This window comes from Lygodium microphyllum, chromosome 13 (genome assembly GCF_053477565.2).
Source record: "Lygodium microphyllum isolate KBCC chromosome 13, Lygodium_microphyllum_v1.1.10, whole genome shotgun sequence".
In the NCBI taxonomy this organism is placed as follows: Eukaryota; Viridiplantae; Streptophyta; class Polypodiopsida; order Schizaeales; family Lygodiaceae; genus Lygodium; species Lygodium microphyllum.
This window is the reverse complement of record NC_141147.1, coordinates 104,314,009-104,339,075: the sequence shown is the minus strand read 5'-3', so window position 1 is coordinate 104,339,075 and position 25,067 is coordinate 104,314,009. Positions and strand designations below refer to the sequence as shown.

Genomic DNA, 25,067 nt, shown 5'->3' with positions numbered 1-25,067 from the left:
AGCTATGTTATTGAATAGGGTAGGACACCATATATGAATTGAAGCACTTTGGATGGCATGGTATTGGAATTGAAGTAGCCTCCAACTATTCCTTTGTGTGTTCTTGCAACGCATCATCAACCCCATGTTTGCACACACACATTCTCAATAGTCCATAGTTGACCTAACTGATATAATGATCTAGCTATTAGTTTGGCAAGGTCATGTTTTAAGAAATCACATTTGTGATCATGCTTTGCAATGGTCTCTTAGGAAATCTATTCTCTAGGATCGAACTATGTCCTTTTCCCAATATGGTGTGACCTCGGATGTGGATGACATAGCCTCTTCTTGTTGAAGTGAAAATAAGTGGGTTTGGAAAGGTTGTTTTCAATCCCTAGGTTAGCTTCTCCTCTAGTCATTTAGGACATGATTGGTTCCTCTTATAAACACCAATGGGGAGGTTGGGCAACAACAAAAGCCATTAAGGAATTCACCATGTAGCACACAGCTTGTTTACAAAGTAAAGCATTGCTTAGTGATTAACAAATAAAGTGAATGGGGTTGCCAGAAGATAATGCTTAAATTGCTCGATTACATTACAAAATTTCTCTTTTCATTGTAGAATAGTTCATTCTAACTTCATTGAGTTGTTGACAAGCCAATCTCATTAAGAAATCAGAGTTATGCAAACCATGCTAATACAACACTCTAGTTGCCATTTTTGAGGCATCAAATATACACATGGAAAGTCATGGTTATCTAGGGCTTATAAAATAAATGCAAAAATTAAAATTCTCTTGAGCTTCTCATAAGCTTCTTGAGATTTGTGGATCCACAAAAATACCATAAGGAGTCATACAAAGGTCTAGCAATGATAGAATGGTTCAACACAAAATGCATGTAACATCCAATCTGCCTAGGAAGCACTAAACTCCCTCTAACAGTTCATAAGCATGGGCATAGCAACAATAATTTTTATCATAGTGAAATCTATAGCATGTCATATTTAGAAATAGTGCGCTCTTGAATGCATCTATGCTTTAACCCAAATTTGTATTGTAAAAGATTTAGAGACAATATTTATTCCCTATACCACTCAAGCATCCTTCTTAGCTTCTCAATTTGCTCTTTCCAACACAAAGACTTTAAGGGATTCTCACAAATTCCTTAAATATTTTAGACATAAAAGATTGGAGGGTATTTGGTGCATTAATCAAGCCAAAGGATATGACAATGATGCAAACACTCCTAATCAATCCAATAGTGAAGACATTCTTATGCATGTCATTGAGAAAGGCTTGCACGTGGTTGTATCCTAAAAATCCATCTAAGAAGCTATATGCCTAAAGACCTATGTAACATAAAAGATATGTATCCCTTTTTGTTGATGTGTTGATGTTTTTATATCTTATGTACACCATATTATCACTCCATTCTACTTTACCACCATAATAACATATTGCATCAAATCCATATTTTCAATCTCATAAATGAATCTTGCATTCAACAACTTTCCAAGCTAATCCCTCATAGCACCTTGAGTTCATGGGTTGTAATCTCTACTTCCTTGGCTTTGCATTTCAAAGCATGGGGATGGTGTAACTACCTAAGTGGCTGCTATCCCCTTTAGGTCTTAAGAGTTCCAAGCAAATACATCAAAAAATTCATTAAGGAGGGCTAAAAAGTATAATTCCTCATCCTCGATGAGATCTTTGATGATGTAGATATGCTTGGGTGGTTATCCCTCCTCTATTATGTTCATCTACTTCACCTTTGTTGGTTCCTCTATTACTTTTGTGGTTGTTGACTCTCTTTTTGCTTTAAGAGTAACTATCACTTGATCTCCTTTCTTGTACCTTATGAAATTTCATGTCTTCTAGGCCTACCCCAAAGCTCATATGTGCTTTTGAGGCTATCATGTAGGAGGACTATAGCAAAGGCCTGAGCTTCATATATGCCCTAGAGTGCCTATGCAAATGGATGGTTATAGCTATGGGCAAAAGGTGTGATGAGAATGTGACAATTACTATCAATGTTAAAGGAATAAAGAAATAACATATATTTTTGCCTATGAATTAGAATAATAGATGGTCATTATTGCAAGCACATTCACAGTGCATGTGAAAAATGCTATATCCACACTTCCTTTATACACCTACTACTATTATTAGCTATTTGAAAGTCTTTTATCATGCCTTTAGGTGTGTAAAAACTATTTGTGTTACTGATTTTTCTTTTTGTGGTCTATAGCATAACTTAGTTCCTAATTGAGATTGTGATGGAGATCACCAAGTATTTTTCTAAGTTTGTGGTATTGTCATTGCTACAAGTAGTAGAAGAGCAAGCAAAAAATGTAAGTAGAAGAAGAGTCAAGAGCCAAGGTGCAAAGGAAAGAACTTGCATATAGAGCTCAAGAAAGAATTAAGGATACTAGTGAAGAGAAACGATTCTTTTTTGGAGGGAAGGTTAATCCTTTGTTAAATAAAAGAGTCACACTTTGAAAGGGGAATATATCCATTAAATGACATTCTAGCACTATATTCTAACTTTCAAAGTAAAAATTATCAATATATATAGAATAAAATATTTTTTATTTCACCTATTTTAAATATTATTTAATATATTATTTAATTTCATTTTTAACAAAATATATTCAAAAAATAAAAGAAGTGATATGGTCTATTATAGTGACTCTCTCCTGATTGATCCAAACACTTTCTCTCTTTAGAGGAAAAGGCCCGTTTTGAGTCCAAAGCAAACCTATCTATAAGGTTCTTGGTGTTGTTGAACATAGTAGATGTTATTAATAGCATTAGTATTGCAATCCAAAAAATCGATATGAGTAGTGCCAGTACAAATAGCATGTCCATATGCCATTGTTACCAAAAATGAACCTCAAAAGGAATTGGTAGGGTTTAGTAATTACAAAGCCAAGAATGGTTTGAGAAAATTTAACATGTAGCACATGTATCAAGAACTCATAGTGACTAAAGGGAGTTTTGAAAAAATAGTATCAAGTGGCTCAGAAGCAATGAAAACATTTGCAAGAATTATCATCTAACGCATATTGTGAGGATTGTTCAAAATCAAAGGGAGACTTCTCTTTGAATTTAGAGGTATAGTAGGCTCCTACAGCATGGTTTGTTCCAATAAGTCACATGCATGATGCAAAATTTTATTAAAAATTCTTACAAAAGGGATTCAATAAGTTAAAGGGATAGAAGCTCCATTTTTACAATAAAATATCATTTGTTATATAGAAAAATTGGATCTAGATGGTCATTATTTTGAGATAATGCATTAGTGAATATTAGTAACCATTGTGGTAGGGGATGTACTTGGGGAAGAAGAAGATAGTGGTGAAAAACATATTTTCTTAAATCATGGAGGTAATGAGGGAAGCAAGAGTCAAATTGTTGTAAAATTTGGTAATAATTGAGGATTTCCATGATCTTGGCACTATCTCACATGGGCATTTAAGAGGAGGGAGAGTTGGGATTGATGTCTAAAGATGAGGCATGGTTTTTGGATCTATCTTGGTTATTCATTGAAATGTCACATCATACAAGTAAACTAGGATGCACATGTAAACTAGGGCCATTGAAAAGTCGGTACTAGAGCAAAAAAAAAAAAAGGAACCATAAGGTTAAACAAGTTAAAAGTGAGATCTATGAGACAAATTTAGTATATGTTCTAATGGTTTGAAAATTTTCAGTCACACCACCATGGACCGTCCTAGTTTATTTTTGTGTCTTAGTTTATTAGACTGCCCTAGTTTACTTTCAAACATGTGGATGGTCAAGATATTCTCAAAAGACATGCCACAATTGATCCCTATTCTCCCTTATCTTTAATGAGGGTTGTCATGAGAGTGGCAAGAAGGCTAGTGACAACATAGCCTAAATGTTATCAAGTAAAGCTAAATCAAAAAGCATAGCTTCATCCATTTTCTGACACCATGAATTAGAAAATTGAGGAATATTATTCTCATCAATCAAAGTAAGGGATATTAAAATTTTCAAGGAAGCAACTTAAGTTGAAAGATCTATTGGTTCATACATAGCCTTTAAATGATCCCATAATTGTTTAATGATGGTCATACTTCTCATTGCTTTGGTTTGTGAATCATTGAGATGGAGTAAAAATCTCTAAATCAAGCATTAAGATATTTTGATTTCCACATGGTAGATGCGCATCATTTAGAGTGGATTGGGGACTATGTGTTGTCAAGTATGCCAAGTAAATCAAACTTTTGTGAAATCATCTAAAATTTAAGCATCCATACCTAATGATTTTGTAGTTTGCTTCCAAATGTTGTTGAGTACGCCAAGTAAATTAGAATTTTGTGGAATAATCTAAAATTTAAGCATCCATACTTGATGATTTTGTAGTTTGCTTCCAAATGTTGTAGGTTCGAGTGATATCTCTAGCCATACTTTCTTGGTGCTCACAAAAACTTTTCTTTCAATCAATAAAAATAAAGGCAACTTTCCATACCAACTGATCTCAATGTTCAAAGTCTATATGAATTGTTGGTTTTATAACTAAAATACTTGAAAAATCTATGAGTATTTTTAAGGCATGACAAACTTCCAACCAGTACAAATACACTAAAATATATTTTTTCCTATTGGCGCAAGGAGAATAGCAATGCCTCAACACAATAACTAACATAATTATTTTGAATATAAATCAATTTGATTGAATGACACATATCCTTTAAATCAACATTACATCTCTTCTTCTTCCTTGCAAAAAGAGAGGACACCACGTCTAAGGAGATAGAGAGAGAAACCTCTTTTGGGGGTTGTGGAGAGAGAGAGAGAGAGAGAGAGAGAGAGAGAGAGAGAGAGAGAGAGAACCCTAGAATTCTACCAATTGGGATGGTGTGCCTATCCTTACCAATGGTTCATTGTCACGTGGAAAGGAGAGTTTAAATCTCAAAATTTATCAACAAGCAACCTTTTGATGAGCCTTCATGTGTTCATGCTTGGTGTCTTTTTTAGTGGACAATAAACCTTGCATATCCCTCAATTTGTTTGAAGAGCTTATTTGCTACATCTAATCTCACCATCGTAGCCTTATCCTAATCTAACTACCCATCCTTAAGTCATTGTGGCACAGAGAAAAGATGTAGTAGTTATCCCTACTTTGATTTTTCAAAGCTATTGAGCAAGCCAAGAGAAGCAAAAGGGGTAGCAATTGTCCCTACTTTGATCTAGTGGTATAAGATAACAAGTGGTAGAGGCCTTAGATGTGATGAAACAAGCTACTTTGAAAGGGAGGCAAGGAATTGTACTTAGTGAATTATTGGATAGTCAACTTTGACCTCATTAACTCAAACTTGTGCTTCAAAAACTACAGAGTTTCAGTGTTAAGGCTCGACACAAGAACTTTCAACAGATATGGGAGTCAAGATCACAATATAGTCTTTCCTTCGAGTCTCTAGTGTAGCATGGGTGAGTACTATTGCTTTCATTGGGAAGACCTCCCGCTTACTAAACAGGTGCTCTAAGCAACTGAGCTATGAAAGCTGGTTGAAGATAATTTGAACTTGTTTAATTATTTAAAAAAAGTAACATGGGCATATGTCACTCATTATAAAAAGGCACTAAGATGCAATTGATGGAGCATTTCAAGCCCTTGTGAGAGGCCACACCTGGGCACAACAAAATGCAACTGCACATACTAAATAGCTCATCTTGAGGGCATACGTCAATCAAGCACCCCTTATAGTGCCAAAACATAACTTCACAGCAAGCACGTTGCTAGTTTCCAATAGTGATATGGCACAAATATTGTGAGGTTCAAGGTGGCAATTTGAAAGGGCATGGGAGTTCAACGTCAAAGTGACTAGGGGAAGAAGGACTCCTATTATTGAAGGGCTCAAAAGTGTTGGAACTTGGCTCAATTGGAATGTTATTGATCTTGAAAGTTGCCTCCAACACTTCGTGTGCTTTAGCCGGGTAGTTTTGGCCTTTCTTTGTTCCCCAGTGGCAAGTAACCATCTCTTGTTTCCAAGTAGCACCAGTTTTTGATTCAATACCATGTTTCTTCTTACTCTGAAGAAGTGAACTTTATGTACCTCAAGACATTTGGTGGTCCAAACATGTTTCATCATGAACTAAGATTGTTCTATTTCAAATCACTTTGCTTTTACTAGATTGCTCAAGATGAAGGGTTTTGTTACTTGTCAAAATCAAGATTATGTTATTTAGCTGTGTCTTTGTTTAGACGGTGTTTTATTAAGCATAATTCCGTAATCATAACTATGTCTCTTTGTTTTAGTGTGTTTTATTTACAAGGCGTTTTACTCAGAATAGTTCCATCAATATATGATAAATATTGGTATAACAAACTTCGCATAGTAAGTAGTAGGTACATTTTGACTTTCCTAGAGATGAAGTGGCTACACCTAATCAACTCAATGAATGTTCAAGTTACAATGCACATGGATATTATTATATTTTTATGCTCCCTTGATTTGTGCATAGATTACTATACCTTTTGCTGAGGTGTGATATACCTACTCACAAAGAGACACCATGGTAGTCTGCACCCGAGATCAATGACAAGACTTGGGACTATAACTAGAACACACCTAGAGCTATGGTGGACTTAGAATATACCCCCAATATAGTGGAGCTCATATGCATATGAAGCCATCGTGAATGGAAGGAGGCAAGTTAGCTTCTATAAAATGGTATAAACCACTAAATTTTTTTAAAAAGCCCCCTATCTTTTGCAAGGCTAGCCTATATATGTCCTAGCTCATTCAAATTAAGAGAAACCCTAATCTATTGTAGATGGTCCTAAATAGAAGGTCATGAAGCCTACCAGTTTCATCCTTGAAATTGTGATGAATTCTCTAGGGTCAAATGTCATAATCACATTATATCAAGGCATTCAAATGATAAGGGATTAATACAAAATTCTTGGATCAAATGGAAATACAAAAAGGTGACAATCACCATTGAAGGCCAATCACATGCAACTACTCTTGGATGAAATATGAAACTTGAGAATCAACGAATTTGGTCGACATAACCACCTAGATTGAAAAACAATGTATCCATAACAATGAAGCACCAAGCATGACATGCCCACAAGATGAATCCATTAGGTTGTTGAATGATCCATCTAAAGAGCATGCACATATCCCACAAGTACACATTTGAAAAATAAAGTCACTAACACTAGTAAAATGTGCCAAATGACTAGCTATGTAAGAATCCAATGCTAGTGTAAAATCATCCCCAAGGTCGACCATGATCATGCTAATAAAAGAACTCAAGGCTGCAAAATGATAAATAAGAATCTCATCAAGGTGTATCCCACTAAAAGTTAAAGAGATCCTCATCATAATCTCCACAAAAGCTATCTAAATATATGTAAAAAATGCAATCCCAAAATATAACAATCACATGTTGATAAAAAGAGAAAATGTCCACCTCTAGTGGACCAATGCCAATTTCATAATCAAATACAAATTTGGAAATCAATTTAACAAAATACTCTATATCCATTGGTAATGTTGCAACTTATGATAAAGGTACCTCTTTAGGCAAAACCCGCTAATGAAATGACATCCTCCTCAATCAACATTACATATGCTCCTCTATCAATAGGCAATAAGTAAGGGCTAGATCCCATTATAATGCATGGGGTAGAATCATTCAAGCGAGAATCAACATGAGATACCAAATGAATGCCTCTTGTAGTTAAAACACAATCTAATATAGTTAGCAAGAGTAATGATTGCTCATAAAAGATGGGCATCTCTAAATCAACATCATAAAAGATCATTAGATTCAAAGCACTAAAAAGAAGAGCTTTAGAAGACAAGATTTACACGCTAGCTATATGTAGGGCCATTTTACTTATGGGGTCTAGTCCATCCAACTAGCTCATGTAAGGAGTCACTTGTCCTAAATTATGCAAGTTAGTGCCAAAACTTAATCTCTCTTTTGTGAATCAAATAGGTCATTCATTAAATAGAGCTACCTACGAAGATTTAGTAAATGAGGCTCAACAACCTTTTTCATATGTACACGATCACACTATAATACATGATGGATGAAGCTCCCTTAATACAATTACATGAATATCAAAGATGCTTGCTTTTCTTTAAAGAGTGCTCATGAACATCCAAGGTTTAGATAAAGTTGCTCCAACCAACAAAATGATCGTGTGTCACTCTCGAAAGCTCTAGTATCATTATGCTGTTAGTTTTCTAGACCATTGTCATATTTTCAAGTAAGTAGAGGGAAGAAGAAGACTCGAAACTTTTGCATTACATGCGATCATTTTTGTGTTTCGTGTGTGAGGATGCCCCCCCAAGAAATTATCCCAATACCCTGGTATTATAATGCAACCTTTTTTGTGTGCAATGACAAGGCAGCTTGTATGCGTCTCATTAGAGCCCAATAAATGATGAAGCTTATTGAAGTCTAACAACTTTAGTCATGTTAGTTGGAAAGGCTCATCATTATGTTTGGTCGTTACTTTTGAATCCCAAATGATCAATCTAGCTCTTAGATGATGATATACAACACTCTCTTATACATCAGACTACTCGGCTTTCATCCTTTTCTATGTTGGTCAATCCAAAACAACACTCTTGGTTGTTCCCCATTCAAGTACTGTGCAATAATGGCTCCTAATTTAGCTACTAGCTTTTATTATGTCTTTGACATTTACATGGACTCTCTAGTGCATTTCTAAAATACAATATTTTTTAGCACAATGAATTGACTTAGGCAAACTGCTAGATTGAATTTTAGTTGCCCTTCGAAAAATTAGCAAATTTCAAAAGACTTAACATCAGTATGACACTAAGATGGGAAGTAGATATCGGCCAGAGGTTTTCTGATATCAGAGCATGAGCTGCAAGGACATCATGGCAACCGGGCTGCCAGGAATTTACCTGCAGATATTGCTTCTTACTTTGTAGAGAGAAGATCAAACTCATCTGCACATACTCACACAGCTGACACTTTCCATGAAAATCATATCTTCCCTCCCGCTATGTCATCCTACTTCATGGCATCTTCTCCACCTGCAGACGTAACATAGTTTGCTTTCTTTATTCGCATATTCCGGAGTCAGATCCATACTTCTGATGTTCTTGAGGGATCTGATGCCCAGGCCATAATGCCATGAAGGAACAGGCAATGTTATAGATTTCTTTCATCCATATAGGAAACAAAGGATACAATGATTGCCAGACCAGTATCAGATCTATGACTAAAACACAATGCTGCAGTATAGACAGAATTGCACTACTCTGAACAAGTAGCAATCACATATGTGTTGGCCTTAGCCTACTGGTTGTTCAAGAAGCCATTCCTTCAGAAAGAGCAAAGTTTTCTGTGGGATGGCGGGGCGGGGAGGGGAGGCGGTGGGGGTGGGGGTGGGGGTGGGTGAGTGTGTGCATGTGCATGTGCATGCACAAGCACGTGCACGTGTGTGTGTACACATGATACATTAAGGCATGTTTGTTGTTCAACCAGGCATTATCCGCTTCACTGTAGAGATGATCCAGTATCAATATAACTCATGTCCTGCTAAAGCACACTGAGCACTCCAACAACAGCTCATCTTAAGGGCCAACGCGAAAACCGCTTTGCTTACTCTTCATTAGAATAAAGCATACTTGCCATCTTAGACTGGGAGGAAAAATAACCATTCAAGGAGATTGTCACCAACTCAGTTTCAAACCTTAATCCATATCTGAGTTTAGGGTCCCCTCATAAGCCTTGTACACACCATAACCAACAGCTCCAACTAGAAAGAGTAAAACAGTGGGTGTAAACGCTGGGTACAAATATTTGACTAGTACATCATCCCACTCCTCAGGAAGAAGACCTGCAAACATCAGAAACAAAAGCCAAAGTTGTCACACAAATGCTTGAACTTCTCAAGGTAAATGAAAACATGGGGCTTACATTAGTGCAGTACTGCTACGTAGGCAAATGTAAAGGACACACAGATGCACAAATTTTGTTGTGAAGCAGCTATAATAAACTCAATAAATTTTCAAAGAGGGCAATGCTTAGTGTCAACATAGCCAATGACAAAAACATCGTAGAGAGGAAGACCTGATCCTGATCAATATCATGTAGTCTAAAGGAGTCAACAACTACTACTTGCACGGATCTCCTAAAGAGCATACATGAATCAACAGAAGAGTCCCCGAAGGCCATGTGGTTTTGAGATTCCCAAATGGTCCAAAGTGCCCAAAAACTTGACCCTTGCAAAAAAGTGTGAAGAGCACCTCAAAGCAGGGGGGAGGATCCCAACAGTATAGAAGCCATTGCAAAAATTGTAAGAAACGGAATCCAGAGGCCACACACACACATTTTTATGTGAAACTACTGCTCATTATCTCATGACTGTACAAGGAGATAGTTTCAATGACAGGGTCTATCTTTTTTAAAAAATAAAATCAAGAATAGTAGTTAAATACATCCAGATGAGTAAGTGTCTAAATCACCAGTATGGCAGCTGTCATATGGCCGTTCAAGGTACTTCTAGGTTTGGAACGACTGAAGTCCCAAGAATGACTGAAGTCTCGAGAATCTATGGTTCGAGTTCATATTGTCTGAAACCCCAAACCTAACCTAATTGAAGAATATGGAGTATTCTAATAGTCGAGATGAAATGTACATGGTTCCTATAATCCCATCTCTTAAAAAATGCTCAAATCTGACCTAACTGCAGAATAGAAAGCATTCTGATAAGTGAGATGCAGCTCTACCAAATAATCAGAAGAGTTTCCTAAGTCTTTGTGCAGGAAATCCTGTATGCAATTGCTGAGAAAATCCATCCAAAGAAAAATATAGTGGCTGCACACTGCAAAAGCAGAAATGGGATTGTCCCAATAGCACGTGAGCATCTGAAACATTGGGGTGAGATAAAACAACATTTTGTTAACCTGTGTCCAATAGGTAACACTCCAATCACATACCTCCAACAGCTTATATCAATAGCAATTTGCTTCTTCGCATTAGAATTGGAATTGGGTTTCCACCACTTTAGTGATTTATCCAAATGCCAAAGAGCATCAGGATGCTTACCTACCCAAGGTGAGGGTAACATATGCCTAAAAACCTTCATGGATGTCATTGCTTGTAGAGAAAGAGCACATCATACTGGAGTGCAATGTTTCAGCTTCCAATCCATAACTCCACCAGTTCCATTGAGAGGAGGGACTTGAAAAGTTCCATGCCCCAACACAAAGAAAGTGCCCTACTAAGATTGGTGAATGGACTGTAGCAAACATTGGCATTAGACATGACAAGGGGTAGCAGAACAATCTCTGTATTCTGCCAAAGCGGCTGCTGCAGCCATTGTCCTGACTCCTATCCTCCATCCACGTGTTCGTGCTCATCTCTAAGGGGTCATCTTGTAACCATGCATGCCAAAAGGGTTAAAACTTGCCACACCTACCTCAAAGAGGGAAGCCAAAGATGTTGAGAATGATATCGATTACCAAGATGAACAGCAAAGGGGATGGGCAGGCACCTTGACAGCTTCCTACAGCTGACTGCCTTGTTAACATGCCAGCCAACCTGCTGCAGGACTCACTGCCTTCATGGAACAGCAATCAGTCTGTCCTGCCTGGTTTATCAACCCACTGGAGGTCGTCTGCCCCACTAGAAGGCACATCATCCATGCTGCTGCCACATAGCCAATAGCCTGTAGATTTCAACCTGAACAATTTCCTTGTCCCTAGAAAGGCAACAATGGCTGGAGGAAAAGTGTGTCAGAGTGCAGCGATGCGGAAGCGTAGGACAAAGACTGAGAGAGAGTGAACACAGAGAGAAGAAAGAGAGAAAAGGAGAATGTAAACGCAGAAAATCTGCGGTGTAGTATGCTGTATAAGAGTGCAGAAATACACAAGAGGGCAAAGGAAATATCTGCGTATGTCTCCGACTTGATGACCTCGATCTCCGTCAGCCCGAGAACAGTCTGTCTCAGCCAACAGATCTCAAGATCAGAATCTGAAAATATGAATGCTGGAGTGTGCCACAAAACCCGCTATAAATAGCCGAAAAATAGGAAATAAATGCAGCAGGTCAGCTGCATTAAATGCAGCCGACTGCAGTAAAAACTGTCCGACTGCAGTAACCTGTCCGACTGCACGTGCTGATGTGGCACTTGTTGACGTGGCACTGACGTCCGCACTGTCCAAGAAATGACTGGCTAACACCCCCTCTCAGATCCAAGATGGGTCAAAAGACTGAGGGATCTGGAATGTTGCCGAAGAAGAGCCTGGGAAAGCATCTTCGTGAACAAATCGGTAAGATTATCCTCCGTCTTGCAATACTCCACATCAATGGTCCCATCCAGAAGCTTCTCCCGAATGAAGTGATACTGGATCTCAATGTGCTTCGTCCGGGCATGAAATACAAGGTTCCATACCAAGGCAATGCAACTCTCATTGTTGCACCGCAGAAGAGTAGGACGAGTCTGGGGGCAGCCAAGCTCCTCCAACAATCTCCGAAGCCACACAACTTCACATGTGGTGGACGACACAGCCCGATACTCCGCATCAGTAGAAAAAAGGGCGACCGTGGGCTGCTTCTTGCTACTCCAAGAGATAACACCTGTACCCAAGATAAAACAATAGCCTGTAGTACACCGTCGGTGGTCCTCATCGCCAGCCCAATCCGAGTCACTCCAACCTCCAAGAACCAGATCTGAAGCATCTGTACCTACGAGATAAGAAATCCCTAAGTCAGAAGTCCCCCTCAAATACCGAAGAATCCTCAAGGCAACCTGTCAATGCACCTGTTTGGGTTCCGTCATAAACTCTGCCAAAAGACCCACATCGAGACAAAGATCAACACGAGTATTGAGAAGCCAAATCAAGGATCCAATCAACTGACGGTAGCGTGAAACATCCATCAGGGGAGAATCTGAGTGTGAAGTGGCCTTCCAATTCGGATCCATAGGAGTAGTAATGGGCCGACAAGTCTCCATCTCAAAAGTCACCAATAGCTCCTGAATGTACCTCTGCTAAGAGATGAAAATCCCGCTCAGAGACTGATAAATCTTGTGATCCAAGAAGAAAGGAAAAAGCCCCAAATCCGTCATCTCGAATGCCTGATGTAAATCAAATCATCAACATACAACACAAACAACACACAACCAACCTCGGAAGTGTGCACATAAAGTTGCGGATCGACTGTAGAGCGCCGATATCCCAACTTCGACTGAAGAAACGAGTCAATCTTCTCATTCCATGCACAGGGAGCTTGCTTGAGGCCATACAAGGCCGCCTTCAACCTGTAAACTTTCCCATCCGAGGATCCAAGCCACGAGGCTGCTCAACATAGATCTCCTCCTCCAAGTCACCATTAAGAAAGATCGACTTCACATCCAACTGATAAACAGGCCATCTCCTATGGCCAGCCAAGGTAAGAATAGCTCGAATAATTGCCATATGAGCAGTGGGGGCAAAAGTATCATGGAAATCGATGCCTGGGCACTGAGTAAAACCTTTAGCAACAAGGCGAGCCTTGTGCTTGTCCAAAGAACCATCGCTAAGGTACTTGGTCTTGAAGACCCACTTGACACCAATCACCTTCTTGTGAGAGGGACGAGGCACAAGAGACCAAGTGCCATTCCTCTCAATCGCCTCCAACTCGGCTTCCATGGCCTTCCGCCAATGATTAGACTGCAAAGCCTCCTTCACTGAAGTGGGCTCTCGATCCTGCATAACAGGAGTCAGTAAACAATAGTTGCAGCAAACAAGCTCCGAAGAATGTGCATGGTTCCTCCGTGACCTCCGCGGTCCATCCTGCGGTTTCCACTCCTCAAGGGCCCCCTCGATCCCTGAATCTCAAAGTGTGTCACAGGCCCAACAAGGAGGAGGACGAACCTCTCCCCGTTGTCTCCATCTGCTGAAGACTCAGGAACATCCACCAGCGGAAGCTCCTCGGGGGTTGCCGATGGAAGAGTAGACTCTGAATCAGAATAAGAATCTCCATCAAGAGGCTCTGGATCCAAAGGAATTGTCTCGGGAGCCCAACTCTCCCCTAGATCTCCAAGGATGGGGTGCTCCTCACCCCCCTCTGTGGCCGGAACTTCCACGAACCGCACATCTCGGCTCGTGTAGACATCCCGCTTGATGGGATCAAACAAACAATAACCTTGAGAGTGGGTGTCACAAGACTGTGACAACTATTACCTTTTTGTTGATTTCTTTATTATATATTTTATTTGGTTTTTCTTTTTGGAAGGATCCCTCTTGAAATCTTAACGCCCGAGTTGCATGGCCAGTATGTGAAACCGACAGGAATATCTAGTGAGTCAAGACTGGACAGTTAAGGTCCAGTACAAGTCTGGAAGAGACTGATGGCACTGTAGATTGACAAGTCTGGAAGAGACTTGTGAAAGTGCATATGGACAAGTGTGTTGAAGAACTAGCCTGGAAGAGACTAGTTCAAAGTGAAGATGGACAAATCTTCAAGAGATTAGTCCATGTGGGGTCATCAGTGGAAATTCACTTTCAGTTGAGCTACATTGCAAATCTGGATGTAGCCATAGTCTGCAAAGATGGTCAGAAGACTAGTGGGATACAATGGAAGCAACTCCTAAAATTTAGGGAGTTACTATTTTTGGACCCCAGAATCTGTTCGCGTCATTATCTTTGTTTTTGCACGAGGATTAATTCTCTGGTCTGTGCCGAGGTCAAATTTTGCACCGATCATGGAGAATTTTAGACCGAAAGGTTTAAACAGGAAAATTGTTACATGTATGCCATGTGTCACAATTTAGGCATAAATTCCCAAAAGAGAGAGAGAGGACAGAACAAAAACGAGTTTCAATGCATGAGGGGCAGATTGGGGGCTCATTTTTGTGAAAGGGGCTCATTTGAGAGGGATTGCTGCAGATGGAGAGCTCTTGAGAGCTGGTCTTCCTTGTCAATGATGCACAGAGGGCTGAACTTGCTTCCTACTCTCTCTTTCTCTCCCTGACAGTTTGGTTATGATTCAGAATCAAGGGCCTTCCTGCTGATTCAGGTACAGCTGTGTGGAATATGCTGTTTTTGCATGAGGCAAGAGCCTCCTTTCTCCAGGAACAAGAGCAGTTGTTTGCTACCCACAAGCAGGAATAGGTGAGGGTGGTAACCTCACCAAGCAGGTGTCTAAAACAGCACAAATCAGTACAGATTTTGGACTGTTCAGAGGTTATTTCAGAGCCCAATTGATGTCAGAATCAAGGGGCAGTTGGCCTAGATGATGTAGGACAGTGCGGGGAACAATATGAGCTGAAAACAGGTGTCAGAACAGGTCTGAACCAGTAATTACAGTGGGCTGAACAGTACAAGGAACAGTATGAGTTGTAAACAGGTTTCAGAACAGGTCTGAACCAGTAATTACAGCAGGCTGAAATGGTCAATTCTGCACTCCAACCAGAAGATTCAGACTTGGGCAGAGTTTCCCTTCCTGGTCGGCTTGCTTTGGGTCAGTAATTGTACTGTTATGCTACCAAATTTCACTCAGAACAGGTGAAAGACAGCTCATTGTAATTTTCCTCTTTTTAAAAAATAAAGAAATACCGCAAGGGGCGCCTAACTTAGGGGCCAACAGGGTGTCGGTGTGTATTTCTTCTTGATTCCGTGTCTTTAAGTTCAGGTAAAAGTGGACGACTGTAAATTGGGTGAAAGCATCAAGAACAGGTTCCCCATTCCAAGGATTGACGACATCCTTGACCGTTTGGAAGGAGCATCAATTTTCAGCAGGATAGATCTGAAGAGTGGATACCATCAGATCAGGATTAAGCAAGAGGATGTGCATAAGACTGCATTTAGGACCACGTTTGGTCTCTATGAGTTCTTGGTAATGCCATTTGGACTTACTAATGCTCCTGCTATGTTTAATCGAATGATGGACATGATTTTTCATCCATACAGGCAGTTTGTTGGTACATTCTTTGATGACATGATTGTCTTTTCAAAGAATGAACAGGAGCATAGAGAACACTTGAAAGTAGTCTTTGATGAGCTTCGCAGTAATAGGTTGCTTATCAATGGCAAGAAGAGTGAGTTCCTGGGGCACATAGTGTCAAAGGATGGTGTCCGAATGGATCCTGCTAAGGTTGAAGCAATTAGAACATGGCCAGATTTGAAGATTGGCCATGATGTTAGAAGCTTCTTGGGTTTGTGTTCTTACTACAGGAGGTTCATTCGCAATTTTGTAGAGATTGCTTCACCTTTACATGCTTTACAGAAGAAAGGAGTCTCTTTCCAGTGGACACAGAAAGATATTTCAGCTTTTAATCTTCTTAAAGAAAAGATGACTTCTAGTCCAGTGATCATCCTGCCAGATCTTAGGAAGTCATTTGTTATCCAGTGTGATGCCTGTGGCAATAGCATTGGTGTAGTGCTAATGCAAGATGGCCAGGTAGTGGCTTATGAAAGCAGAATCTTACGAGGGCCAGAGAAGACTATGTAGGTCTATGAGAAAGAATTGCTGGCTGTGATTCATGCGCTTTCTTGTTGGAAACACTACCTGCTTGGGGCAGATTTTGTTGTCCAGATAGATCATCAGACATTGCGCTATTTCTTAACTCAGACTAAGCTGTCAGAAAAGCATATGAGTTGGGCAAACTTTTTGTCAATGTTCCATTTTCAGATTGTGCATGTGGAAGGCAAAAAGAATGTTATGGCTGATGCTTTGTCAAGGAAGCCACAAATTTCAACTGTGTCAATTCCTTATCATCATGAACTTGATGATATGAAGGAACAATATGCTGATGATGAAGATTTTGCAAGGATCTTTGATCAGCTTGTCAATGGACAACATCATGAGCATTTTCTTCTCAAGGATGGTTTCATGTTGATGCATGGTAGACTATGTGTGACTATGCCATTGAGACGGAAAGTTATGACAGAGAGTCATTCTCCACCGTATGCAGGGCATCGTGGTATTGATGCAACAGTCAAAGCAGTAGAGATATTCTTTTATTGGCCTACTTTGAGAAGAGACATGGATGCTTTTGTGAGGCAGTGTTTGATTTGCCAAAAGGTCAAGTTTGACAGGCAAAAAGCACCAGGGCTTTTACAGCCATTGCCTATTCCAAATAAACCATGGGAAAGCATGGCTATGGATTTTATCTTTGATCTTCCAAGGACACAGACAGGAAATGATGGGATATGGACTATTATTTGCAGGTTTAGCAAACACGCTCATTTCATTCCTGTCAGGAAGAAGATAAAACCAGATCAGATTTCACGTTTGTTTATGTGCAATGTCTTCAAGTATCATGGTATGCCACAGTCTATTGTCAGAGACCGTGATCCACGGATGAGAAGTCTATTCTGGAGAGTCATATTTGAGAATATGGGCACAACGCTTAAGTTCTCATCGTCATTTCATCCATAGACTGATGGACAGTCAAAAGAGGCAAATTCTACTGTCTTGGATTTGCTTAAGTGCTATGTGTCAGAGCACAAGTCAAAGTGGGAGCAGTATTTGCCTTTGGTCGAGTATGCATACAATAATACTGTGCATTCATCAACAGGCAAAGCCCCTTTTGAAATTGTTGAAGGTGGTAAAAAGATTCCTCGCATTTTGCATACAAAAGATAAGATCTTTCAGGCAGATCAGTATGTGCAGAGTATGGGTGAAATGTATCAAAAAGTTAAGCATGCCCTTGAAAGGACTCAGGCAAAGCAAAAGAAAGCTGCTGATCATCACCGTCGTGAATTGATATTTTCACTTGGTGATTGGGTACTGTTGCAGTTTGAAAAGGCACGCTTAAAGAAGCGGAAAGGCAAGGAAAGTCTTTTCACTAAGCTTAGTATGCGATACTATGGGCCTTTTCAAGTAACAAAGAAGATTAGTGATGTCAGCTATAGACTGAAATTGCTTGACAATTGGAAGATTCATAATGCTTTCCGTGTAAGTCTCCTTAGACCCTATGTGGGTGATGTGCCAGAAGATATACCAACTGAGGAACAGCTCGAAGTTGAGGAACTTGATGAAATTCTTGTTCCAGAACAGGTACTGGCACACAAGGAAAGGAAAGTGAAAGGCAAGGTGGCTAGAAGATATTTGGTTAAGTTAAAAAACTATCCAGCTATAGATGCTAAGTGGATGGATGAAGGTGAACTTGCAGAGTCACCTAATGTGTTAGAACTTTACCTTGAAGCATTTCGCTTGCAACCTACCTTGACCCCTTGTATCTCTAAGCTGAAATAGATTGTCAAAGTGACAATTGCTTAAGAAAGAAATTATGTATAGAAACAGATTTTGTACAGGTTAACACTTATTATGTCCATATGGTTTTCTCGGTGCTAAAGAAGTAAGTATTGCTTGCAAGAATACAGTTTTTACTTCTATTGAATTGAATACATGTTGTAACAATGGTTACTCGATCGGGCATGTATTCTGTGAATTGACTCAGTGGGGATATCATTTTGATGTACCGGCCACTAGATCTCTAGTCAGGGTGATGTGGAGTAATCAAATGAGAATCTGCCACTATGGGGATATCATTGTGGTGTACCGGCCATTATATCTAGAAACAGTGATGTGGAGTCACATGATGATAGTCTGCCATGTTTCACAGTTAGAACATACATGTGTTAACAGTGTGTTCAGTTCACAATGTTGACTGATAGCATGTATGTGTTGTACATGTGCTGCCAAGTGTAAGTTCATTGCGTTAGCTGGAAGCATGTATGACATTCATGCAAACGAGGATGTTTGCGATTTCGAGAGGGAGGTATGTCACAAGACTCTGACAACTATTACCTTTTTGTTGATTTCTTTATTACATATTTTATTTGGTTTTTCCTTTTGGAAGGATCCCTCTTGAAATCTTAACGCCCGAGTTGCATGGCCAGTATGTGAAACCGACAGGAATATCTAGTGAGTCAAGACTGGACAGTTAAGGTCCAGTACAAGTCTGGAAGAGACTGATGGCACTGTAGATTGACAAGTCTGGAAGAGACTTGTGAAAGTGCATATGGACAAGTGTGTTGAAGAACTAGCCTGGAAGAGACTAGTTCAAAGTGAAGATGGACAAATCTTCAAGAGATTAGTCCATGTGGGGTCATCAGTGGAAATTCACTTTCAGTTGAGCTACATTGCAAATCTGGATGTAGCCATAGTCTGCAAAGATGGTTAGAAGACTAGTGGGATGCAATGGAAGCAACTCCTAAAATTTAGGGAGTTACTATTTTTGGACCCCAGAATCTGTTCGCGTCATTATCTTCGTTTTTGCACGAGGATTAATTCTCTGGTCTGTGCCGAGGTCAAATTTTGCACCGATCATGGAGAATTTTAGACCGAAAGATTTAAACAGGAAAATTGTTACATGTATGCCATGTGTCACAATTTGGGCATAAATTCCTAAAAGAGAGAGAGAGGGCAGAACAAAAACGAGTTTCAATGCATGAGGGGCAGATTGGGGGCTCATTTTTGTGAAAGGGGCTCATTTGAGAGGGATTGCTGCAGATGGAGAGCTCTTGAGAGCTGGTCTTCCTTGCCAATGATGCACAGAGGGCTGAACTTGCTTCCTACTCTCTCTTTCTCTCCCTAATAGTTTGGTTATGCTTCAAAATCAAGGGCCTTTCTGCTGATTCAGGTACAGCTGTGTGGAATATGCTGTTTTTGCATGAGGCAAGAGCCTCCTTTCTCCAGGAACAGGAGCAGTTGTTTGCTGCCCACAAGCAGGAATAGGTGAGGGTGGTAACCTCAACAAGCAGGTGTCTGAAACAGCACTAAATCAATACAGATTTTGGATTGTTCAGAGGTTATTTCAGAGCCCAATTGATGTCAGAATCAAGGGGCACTTGGCCCAGATGATGCAAGACAGTGTAGGAAACAATATGAGCTGAAAATAGGTGTCAGGACAGGTCTGAACCAGTAATCACAGTGGGCTGAACAGTACAAGGAACAGTATGAGTTGTAAACAGGTTTCAGAACAGGTCTGAACCAGTAATTACAGCAGGCTGAAATGGTCACTTTTGCACTCCAACCAGAAGATTCAGACTTGGGCAGAGTTTCCCTTCCTGGTCGGCTTGCTTTGGGTCAGTAATTGTACTGTTATGCTGCCAAATTTCACTCAGAACAGGTGAAAGACAGCTCATTGTAATTTTTCTCTTTTAAAAAAATAAAGAAATACCACAAGGGGCGCCTAACTTAGGGGCCAACAGGGTGTCGGTGTGGCAACAGGAGCATTCTAGCTTCCTGTATTTCTTCTTGATTTTGTGTCTTTAAGTTCAGGTAAAGTGGACGACTGTAAATTGGGTGAAAGCATTTATGTATTTTTGGTTGTACACTACCGCCCTTCCCAGTGAACAGGCCGGTTTCAATGGGAGCTATAGCCAACAAAAACCTGTCATCAGGAAGTCGTCTCGAACTTATCATGCTGCGTCTTTGGAATGTGCACATAAGCGTCACACCCAAAGATCTTGAAATAAGAGACATCAGGCTTAGTCCCGAAGTAAGCCTCAAAAGGTGTCATCCTGTCAACGGCCGAAGTGGGAGATCAATTGAGGATGTGAACTGCGGTAGCCACTGCCTCGACCCACAGAAACTGAGGTGTCTGTTTGTGCTCCATCATGGTGCGTGCCATCTCGATCACACTTCGGTTCTTCCACTCCAAAATGCTATTCTCTTGGGGAGTGTTGGTGTTAGCAAACTCGCCGGGCCAAAACGGTTCTCCTCAAAGAGAAGCCAATCCGTGAAGTGGGAGAAAGTCTCTGACTTCAAAGTCAAGAAATAGGCCCAAGTCATCCTGCTGTAGTCATCTACGATTAACATGAAGTACAAGCTCCCCTTCACGGACTCGGTCCTCATTGGGCCACAAAGATCCGTAGATACAAGCTCCATGGGTGAAGTAGACCGCTAAGAAGCTTTGTTGGAAATCACATCTCGATGCAGTTTCCCATGAATGCAGGAGACACGTGGCTGATGGCTCACCACTATGTCCAGCAATCTTTGGACAAACAACCCTCGCAACGCCTTCCGAAGGTACTCATAGTTCAGGTGGCCAAACTGAGCATGCCATAACTCGAACTGTGTCTAAGAAGTAAGAAGAGAAGTAAGAACTGAAGAAGACTTCAATTTGTAGACGCCATTCTGCTCATACCCTACAGAGAGAACCTTCCTCGATTCACGATCAAGGACTCGAACAGTATCACTGTCAAACTCCACCAAGAGGCCAAGAGCACAAATCTTATGGACCAAAAGTAAATGATATCCCGAACCTGGCACATGCAACACTTTAGAGGTGTGGGTACCACCACGTCCATCTGGAATAAGCTGCATCTCACCCTGTGCAGCAATAGACACACAAGAGCTGTCTCCAATGAGAATCTGCCCACGCGAAGGTCCCAAATGGGCAACACCAACGGAAGGAGTCATGTGCCGTGAAGCACCACTGTCCACAATCCACTCTCGAGCCTTGGGAGCTGTCATCGCAGCATCAGAAGTCTTCGATGTAGAGTCCTCAATGACTGCTAAGTGTAGAAAAGCAGCTGATGTGGATACAGCCACCACACCAGAATCCCTCGTGTCCTTCTTGGTATCCTTCTTGTCTTTGTCGGGGCAATTCTTCTTCCAATGACCGGTCTTTCCACAAATATGGCAAGTTGATTTCTTCTCCTTGTCCTTCTTGGATTTGTTGTCCTCCTTTTTTTTCTTTTGGTCTTCCCCTTCTTCTGAGAGGCTTGACCAACCAATGCCTTCAATTTGGAACCATTCTGTCCCTTCAATTGTTCCTCCTAGTCCAAGACCATAAGAACCAACTCTTCCCACCGAAGAGTCGACTCCCGCTCTAATGCAATAAGAACAGAATAAAAAGTACCGAATCGTGACAGCAACTGGGATAGTAAAGTGATCGCCAGTCTTCGGAGGAAATAGACTTCCCCGCATTTTGAATATGCATCTAAAGCTGCCGAAGCTTGTTGATGTGTTCTCGAAGCGAAAAAGACTTATTCACGAACAAGGTCTGTATCTGCACCTCCAAAGAAACCCTCTTCATCAGGGTTATCCGGTTATACATCTAGTCGAGCTCCTGCCATATCTCACGAGCCACCGTCAAGTGCTCGATGTGAGCTATCACGGCTGTGGTGCAAGACAGAAACAGAAAAGATCGAATCCTAGCATTCAGTTTGTTCCAATGAGACTGAGCCTTGGTCAACTCTACACGAGCATTGGAAGAGAGCTTGGACTCATCCCTCACTGAGGCCCTGTTAATCTTCTCCATCACCAGTTCTGCCAAATCATTTTTTGATCCGATGGAAGAGCTCGTAGGACAGGCACCTTCCTGTCCATGATCGATTGGAAGTCCAAATCAGTCTCTGTAGACATGTTAATCTACAATATCTGCACAAACGCAAAATCAACCCCCTCTGACTGTGAAGACACAGCCTTCTAGGGCTGGTTCCTCCACTGCCCAAACCTTCTTCATCCACCGGAGGCGATGAAAAGGTAAAATCTGCAATGGAAGGCCTCAAACACAGCCTTCCTCCCCTTCGAATAGCAATAACCTGCAGCAAATTCACCGATTAGATTCCTTTCTCGCACGCCCACGCTCGCTTCAGCCTTGATCCGATGCGCAGCCCTCCTGCTCGCCCTCGAATCCTAGAAACACAACCTTGTGTCATGCTGAAATCTCCTCTTCAAATAGGTTCAGCCCTCAGTCAGTCCATCTTCACCGCTCTTATACCATGTCAGAGTGCAGCAATGTAGAAGCGTAGCACAAAGACTAAGAGAGAGTGAACATAGAGAGGAGAGAGAGAGAAAAGGAGACAGTGTAAACACAAAAAATCTGCAGTGTAGTATGCTGTATAAGAGTGCAGAAATACACAAGGGGACAAAGGAAATATCTGCGTATGTCTCCAACTTGATGACCTCGATCTCCATCAGCCCGAGCACAGTCTGTCTCAGCCAACAGATCTCAAGATCGGAATCTGAAAATATGAATGCTGGAGTGTGCCACAAAACCGGCTATAAATGGCAGAAAAATAGGAAATAACTGCAGCAGGTCGACTGCAGTAAAAACTGTTCGACTGCAGTAACCTGTCCGACTGCAGGTGCTGATGTGGCACCTGCTGACATGGCACTGACGTCCGCATGGTCCAGGAAATGACTGGCTAACAAAGTGCTCTCCACTTACACAGATGAAAGAGAGGAAAGTACCATTTAATGTTAAAACTGAGGCTTCGATTCCCAAGTCACTGTTGCAAACAGTACCAAACTATATAACTGAGAAATAGTCAGTTCTTTCTACTACTAGAAAAATCACATGGTAAGCTGGTCCAGGCTGACTGCCAATCTTCCTAAAAATAAATGAATATAAGGAAAATGGCCCCCCAACGTTAGTCAACTAACCCTTGCCCATGCAACTTTCCACAAGAAGTTAGCTTCAACCTCAGCCCAGCAGTGGACTCTGAACTCCAGTTTCAGTATCATTACTAGAATCAGTGGGAAGTCTAAGTCGATCACTTCTGCATACTAGTAGAAATAGTGAAGTGCTAGCTAACAACATTCTCCTTGTTATGGATGGATCTCCTTGAAAGGGTTCTGCAATCTGCAGGCTGTAACCCTTGGGACAAGTTCCCACAAACTTGGTGATAACCAATTGATGTTGTGGACATATCAAAAAGAAAATAGGCAAACCATTCACAATGCCTGAATACCTATGTCTGAAGGCCCAATTTAGGTGTTGATTTGAGCAGTTTCACAAATTGATACTCTATATGAACCAGATGATGTTGTGGAACTATCAAAAAGCAAATAGGCAAATCATTCACAATGTCTGAGTAACTATGTGGATGTTCAGAAGGCCCAATTCAAGTGTTCATTTGAGCAATTTTGCAAATTAATACTGTATTCAAAGCTTTCCCAGTTTGATGTTTGATAGACCCCTCCTTGCCCAATCTGCAAGTTGAAAGACAATGCAAGTTCTTCATCATCGATTTTCTGCCAAATTGAGATGAGAATCCATTGTCCATTGATGGAAACGTCAACCAAGTAGCAGTTCAATGTACAGTGGGCCGAAAATTTCAAAAAAGAAACTAGCTCTCTGTTCCAGCTTGCTAATCAAACTTGAATGTTTTGATAGAAGTACATGTAACTCTGTTAAAAGACATGTAATGACATCGACGACATACCTGATGCAGCAAGTGTAAGGCCCTCCATCAAAATTACGATGGCAAGGATGGTCCAAGAAAGGACGAAAATGTTCTCTCTTTCCCGGGCCTCGGGGTTGCCTTTTGGGACAAGGACAGGCCTGGCAGGCACAGGCCTGCGGCTGGTCGCGGGCTTAGCCGAATCAGAGGCAACACTTTCTTTGGGGGGTTTCCTCTCCTTGCGCACAGGCTGAGGGCCGAAACCTTTCGCGGCAGTCCTGGAGGATGAGGAAGAAGAGGGATCATCATCAGTGCCTGTCCTGTTAGTATCACCTGCAGGCTGTGTGGTCTCTCTTTCGGCCTGTGCGCCGCAGCGCAGAATGGTCTTCTGCGGTGGGAGGCTGGTGCGCAGAGCCAGCTGAGGGGTGAAGATGGTGCTCCTCTTTAGCCGATGGCAGGCGTTTTGGCATGCTTCTGCCAATCTGACAGAGGATGAAGAAGCCGCACGAGAGCCAAGCGCTGGAGAGTAGCAGCAACTCATGGCTACCCAGCTTCAGAGTCCACCATAGCTGAGCATCTTTTTCTTTTTTCTCCTCCTCCACTCACACACACACACGCACACGCACACACTCTCTCTCTCTCTGCAATTCAATCCTCTCTGGATAAGCTGCACATGTTGTTTGTGCTTTTGCACGGCTTGTTCCCACGCTAGTCTTCACATAAACACTTTTGGTTAGCATATCGGTTGAAACTCTCTTTTGAGCCGTTCTACACGGTAATAGGTTATAATATTAATCATATGCCATGCACATGACCAGCCATGGTCATTTGGATATGTTCTTATGGGATTTTTGACATAGCGTGTGAAAGTGGGACATGCTTTGTCTTGTGGAAGAGTTCATGCTTTGTCTACCAAATGGTAAGTGATAGACTTCTTCGTCAGTGGACTTCTCTAACTTTGTAATTGTCTTGATAATCGGACTTA

The 25,067-nt window shown here is 41.1% G+C and overlaps 1 protein-coding gene across 1 annotated transcript; it reads right to left on the bottom strand.

The window, feature by feature from the left end:
- Positions 1–8,759: 8,759 nt before the first annotated feature.
- On the bottom strand, positions 8,760–24,737 carry LPA2 (low psii accumulation2). Its single transcript, XM_087691544.1, has 2 exons — positions 24,125–24,737; positions 8,760–9,849 (listed from the first exon to the last, which is right to left on the bottom strand). Exons 1-2 carry the CDS (start codon positions 24,621–24,623, stop codon positions 9,704–9,706), a joined length of 645 nt encoding a protein of 214 aa, XP_087547670.1. The 5' UTR covers positions 24,624–24,737; the 3' UTR covers positions 8,760–9,703.
- Positions 24,738–25,067: the final 330 nt, after the last annotated feature.